Source organism: Saccostrea cucullata, unplaced genomic scaffold (genome assembly GCF_032062105.1).
Source record: "Saccostrea cucullata isolate Sc308-1 unplaced genomic scaffold, CSIRO_AGI_Scuc_v1 ctg17056, whole genome shotgun sequence".
NCBI classification, from domain to species: domain Eukaryota; kingdom Metazoa; phylum Mollusca; class Bivalvia; order Ostreida; family Ostreidae; genus Saccostrea; species Saccostrea cuccullata.
Window position 1 is genome coordinate 5608 of NW_026938284.1, and position 4195 is coordinate 9802.

Genomic DNA, 4195 nt, shown 5'->3' on the forward strand with positions numbered 1-4195 from the left:
ACTTTTGAGTCTTAATACTGTTCTTTATCTCCATATTCCATTTTCAGCACTTTTTAAAAGGAATTTGAAACAAACATTCCACTACTCAAATTGTCTTATATTTGGCAAGGGTTTTAATTTAAAATCATGGTTATCAGAAACTCACATGACAAGTGATTTCCACATTTCAACATTTAGAACAACAAAAGAGAAAATTTTATGCATAGGTGAGGCATATGAACAATAACTGTAAACAAGGATAATTTCGCCTCGTGCTACTTTCGCACCTTTACACTTACAAACGATTTTACCCGTTTTAATTCACACAGTCATGGTTTTGCTAAAGAAATTATACTATATTCTTTGAGTTTGTTCCGTTTTTAATTCACCCATATCAGCGTAGGGCGTAAGGGGCGAAAATAAAACGGGGCTAAAAATTTTCCTGTATACAGATTTTAGATATCATGCTTACTTTAATGATATATAAATATTTCTCATATGTCTGTTTTTCTCTTCAATCACACAGATTACAAATACCAGCAGTCACTTTTAAATATAATTTAAATAATAGATAAAAAAGACACCAGAAAGTTTGCAACATTTCTTTCATATCTAAATGTTAATTGACTATAAAGTAAAAAGGCTAACTAACGATTAAATTATATGACATACTTGCAGTTGTTAATCAGGCTTCAGTTAATCTTCAATGTATTACTTATGCAAAAAATCCCCTTTTTCATATTTTGTCTATATATTGTCAAACAGGTTATTGTTAAAACGTTTTACAATAAAATCGTTGAAGCCCTCTCCAATGTGAAACAAAGTTCAAATACAACAAATATCGAGTGTTCCTTGTACTATTTCGAGTAATGATTTAATCTGCATGTTCCAAGTCTGACTTCCGTTCAATTCGATACGCAAGAGCATGCTCTCCATCAAAATTAATGTTTTAAGAATTACATTAATTTTCAATGATTTATTTGACTTTAAGTGCATATCATTTAATTTTCAAAAGTTAATACGAAGAATATCCAACGTTTTATGATTTTTAAAGGGTATGGTTAAGAGGGAAGTACCCCTTCCCCTGAAAATTAGATTGTAAATTATTTTTTTCCTTTTTCGTTTTGTTTACTTTCTGTTAAGGGAAAACGAGTTCAAAGATTCGATTCCAGCGATTAACAAATTTTATTCTTAAACATTTCCTGGTTGACTTTGAAAATATTGAGACATTCATAATTTAAAAAATCTACTAATCGTCCTACACAACTAAAACCGTGTAATCTCCATCTCTGGTTTAAATTCTTCTATTTCACTTATTTGAACTGAGGTTGTATATATTCTCTTTGCTACTTCGATATATTCTTTTTCACAATAAAGCCCTTCTTCATTCGATAAATTGTCAAAGCCATATTCTCTTAAATTGGGAGCAAATTTAAATTCAGAGAGTTGAGATTCAGAAGTAGATCGGATCAATCCAAGTGAACAATCAAGCCTTTCTTCTCCTTTGATTCGGCTAAAATCAAAGTTACGAGTCAACGTTTGGAAAATATTATCTTCAGCTGTACCGGGTAGATTCAAACTTTCGCCTCCTGGAAGTGTAACAAACTCTTCATCAGTACCAAGAATAGCCCCATTGCTACGCCAGTCATGATCATAGATAGCAGCACTCTGTCTTTGTTTCAACAATAAGATGTTGTAGTCACAATTGAACGAGATCCTTTTGTACATGCTTTGTTTCTGTGAGTTACTAGATCTAAGTTCGGATTCAGCATTCTCTCTTCTGAACTCGATAGAGGTACACTGAACGGGATTCAATTGCTGATTTAGTTGGGATTTCTGAATTTCATCATAGTCTTGGGTCTCTTCATCATAAGTCCTTGGTGTATCTCTTTGTTGAATATTTTTGTTCATCTTTTGATCGTTGACATTTGTGTGATCTATTGGTAAAAAAGAGAAGAATATTTGAATATCAATTTTTTTAATAAATGGACTTAAATAATTTGATTCTTGATTTAAATTTTCAGACACGGTAATAATTTTTAGTTTCGAAACTTATCAATCCACCGAACAATTAATCCTTCCTTTTATTTTATCATCATTAAAGGATACGCATAAAAATTATTACTTCTAGACACTACCTTTTGAATTTCAATGGATCCTTGATATGTCTTATTCACAGAAAAGTATTGTTTTAAAGATTTATGGAACCAATCATTTTTATTTTCTTTCTTACTTTTTTCATAATAACAGGTAAATGCATGTCTATTTTACCTTGACTAGAACTTCTTGCATTACAAACAACAGGCATTCTACATTTAGGTCTGAAAAAAATATAAGTTGACAGTATTTTTCATTATTATAAAAATAAATATAAATTGAAAAATACGTTGTCTTTGAATTTGCCAAAATAAGTAATCAGGCATAATGTTTTTTACTTGAGTGCATTAAAAACTCCACCAACAAATGCTGCTGCTATCAAAGCAATCAAAATTAAGGCAATCAACATCCAGTGATTGTTCTGTTCTGTTTTATCTGATGATGGTGATGTTGATGATGATGTTGAGGGTTTTACAGTTGTAGGAAATTCTGTTATTTCCTTAGGCCTCTCCGATGAAGCATATTCCAGTATACTGGTTGATGATTTTGATTGAGGTAAACGTCCGTGATCCCGAACTGTAGTAATATTACTGATAAATGATGATGATGATGATGAAAGTTCTGAAATGTAAGGGAATACAGTAAGATGTGATTTTATATAGGATTAACAACAATATTATTATTCTCAAATGCAGTCATTATTTAGCCATGCAGACATTTAGCATACAAATCGGTCATTTCAGGCACACATAACATGTAAGCTACAAGTATCTAGGCAGGGAGCGACACCTATCCCCAACCCTTTTCTTCCCTTTGATTTCTTCAGATAATGAGGGTGAAAGGGGATATCAAATACTTTAATCTTGATATTCAACATCATCTTTGCATTGATAATGTAAAATCTTAGACGTGCCCATAACACCATAATTGAAACCAGTTTTTAACAAAAAATCTATTCAGTACCTTTATCTACATTACATAACAGATTCATAGCAGATTTATGATATAAAATAATCAGGTAACATTGTTTTAATATACTGGATGTTGTAGTCTCCATTTCAAGCGTTGACTTGTTCAGATATGACTCTGATTGTGTTGCCGTGTTCAGTGTTGAAATATCCATGGAGGTCTCTAGCCGTCTTGACATTAATTCAGTCTGTTGTCTCGACTTTATAACTTCTGTGAACACTTTTGAAATTATAAAGCTAGTTTTTAAAGTTGTTATTCATAGACAAAACTAAAAATACCAATAAAAACGCATGGATAAAATAGCAAAAACTCTAAATCTCTTTCGTATTTTTCATATATATTCAGTTAAATAATATTTAAAATTCAAATTATGAACAGAGAAATACACCTTTCTGAGTAACATTTATCTGGCATCCATTTACAGGATTACAATGTTGTGATTTGCATTCGCAAGCAACCTGACGAAGACGGCCATAGAAACCCAAAATACACTCTTGTGAACAATTCACCCCAAAACTTCCCCATGGACACTCTGCATGAAAAAAAATCTTCAAAGCAAATAATATATCTTTATATGAAGGAATATTTTAAAGGAAATAATATATTTAATTTTATTCACGTTAAGTATTACATAATATTTTTATTTCTTGGTTCATTGCACTCATACATGTAATGCCTACATGTTAGATAACTTACCCATACAGTCCATCGATAGGTTATCGAAATAGAAGTTATATTTACATGTAGAATTGCCCCTAAAATTGAGAAATACATTTATTTTCTCCATTACATTACTTCAGCAATTTGATTGATCAATGTTAATTTTTCGTACCTTTTAAGTTCTAGACTATTGAGCACTCCAGCGGTTTGGATCAATATTATTGTTGACAGATACCATTTCGTTTTAAAATTTACTTCCATTATTTTTTTTATTCATGCGTTAGATGTAAATTTCGATCAGGGAAGTTAATTCTAAAAAAACACCAATTAACAAAAATACCAGGAAAAATAAATGTTTAATTAAACTGTCCTATAATATGACTTTCACTCAAATGAAATTGAATTATACTTTAAACAGCCATATATAGATTGTAGATTTCTTCAATTTTCCCTTAATATCCTTTCTAAAATATATAAACATCCGGTACTA

General features: G+C 30.8%; 1 protein-coding gene and 1 long non-coding RNA gene across 2 annotated transcripts; both read right to left on the bottom strand.

Annotated features, from left to right (window-relative positions):
- Positions 1-662: 662 nt before the first annotated feature.
- Positions 663-3250, bottom strand: LOC134249901 (uncharacterized). The gene is made up of 4 exons (XM_062732262.1): positions 3115-3250; positions 2415-2697; positions 2251-2300; positions 663-1916 (listed from the first exon to the last, which is right to left on the bottom strand). Exons 1-4 carry the CDS (start codon positions 3221-3223, stop codon positions 1246-1248), a joined length of 1113 nt encoding a protein of 370 aa, XP_062588246.1. The 5' UTR covers positions 3224-3250; the 3' UTR covers positions 663-1245.
- Positions 3251-3422: 172 nt separating this feature from the next.
- LOC134249900 (uncharacterized) lies at positions 3423-3973 on the bottom strand. The gene is made up of 3 exons (XR_009988389.1): positions 3878-3973; positions 3742-3800; positions 3423-3577 (listed from the first exon to the last, which is right to left on the bottom strand). It is a non-coding gene; the product is annotated as an uncharacterized LOC134249900 (long non-coding RNA).
- Positions 3974-4195: the final 222 nt, after the last annotated feature.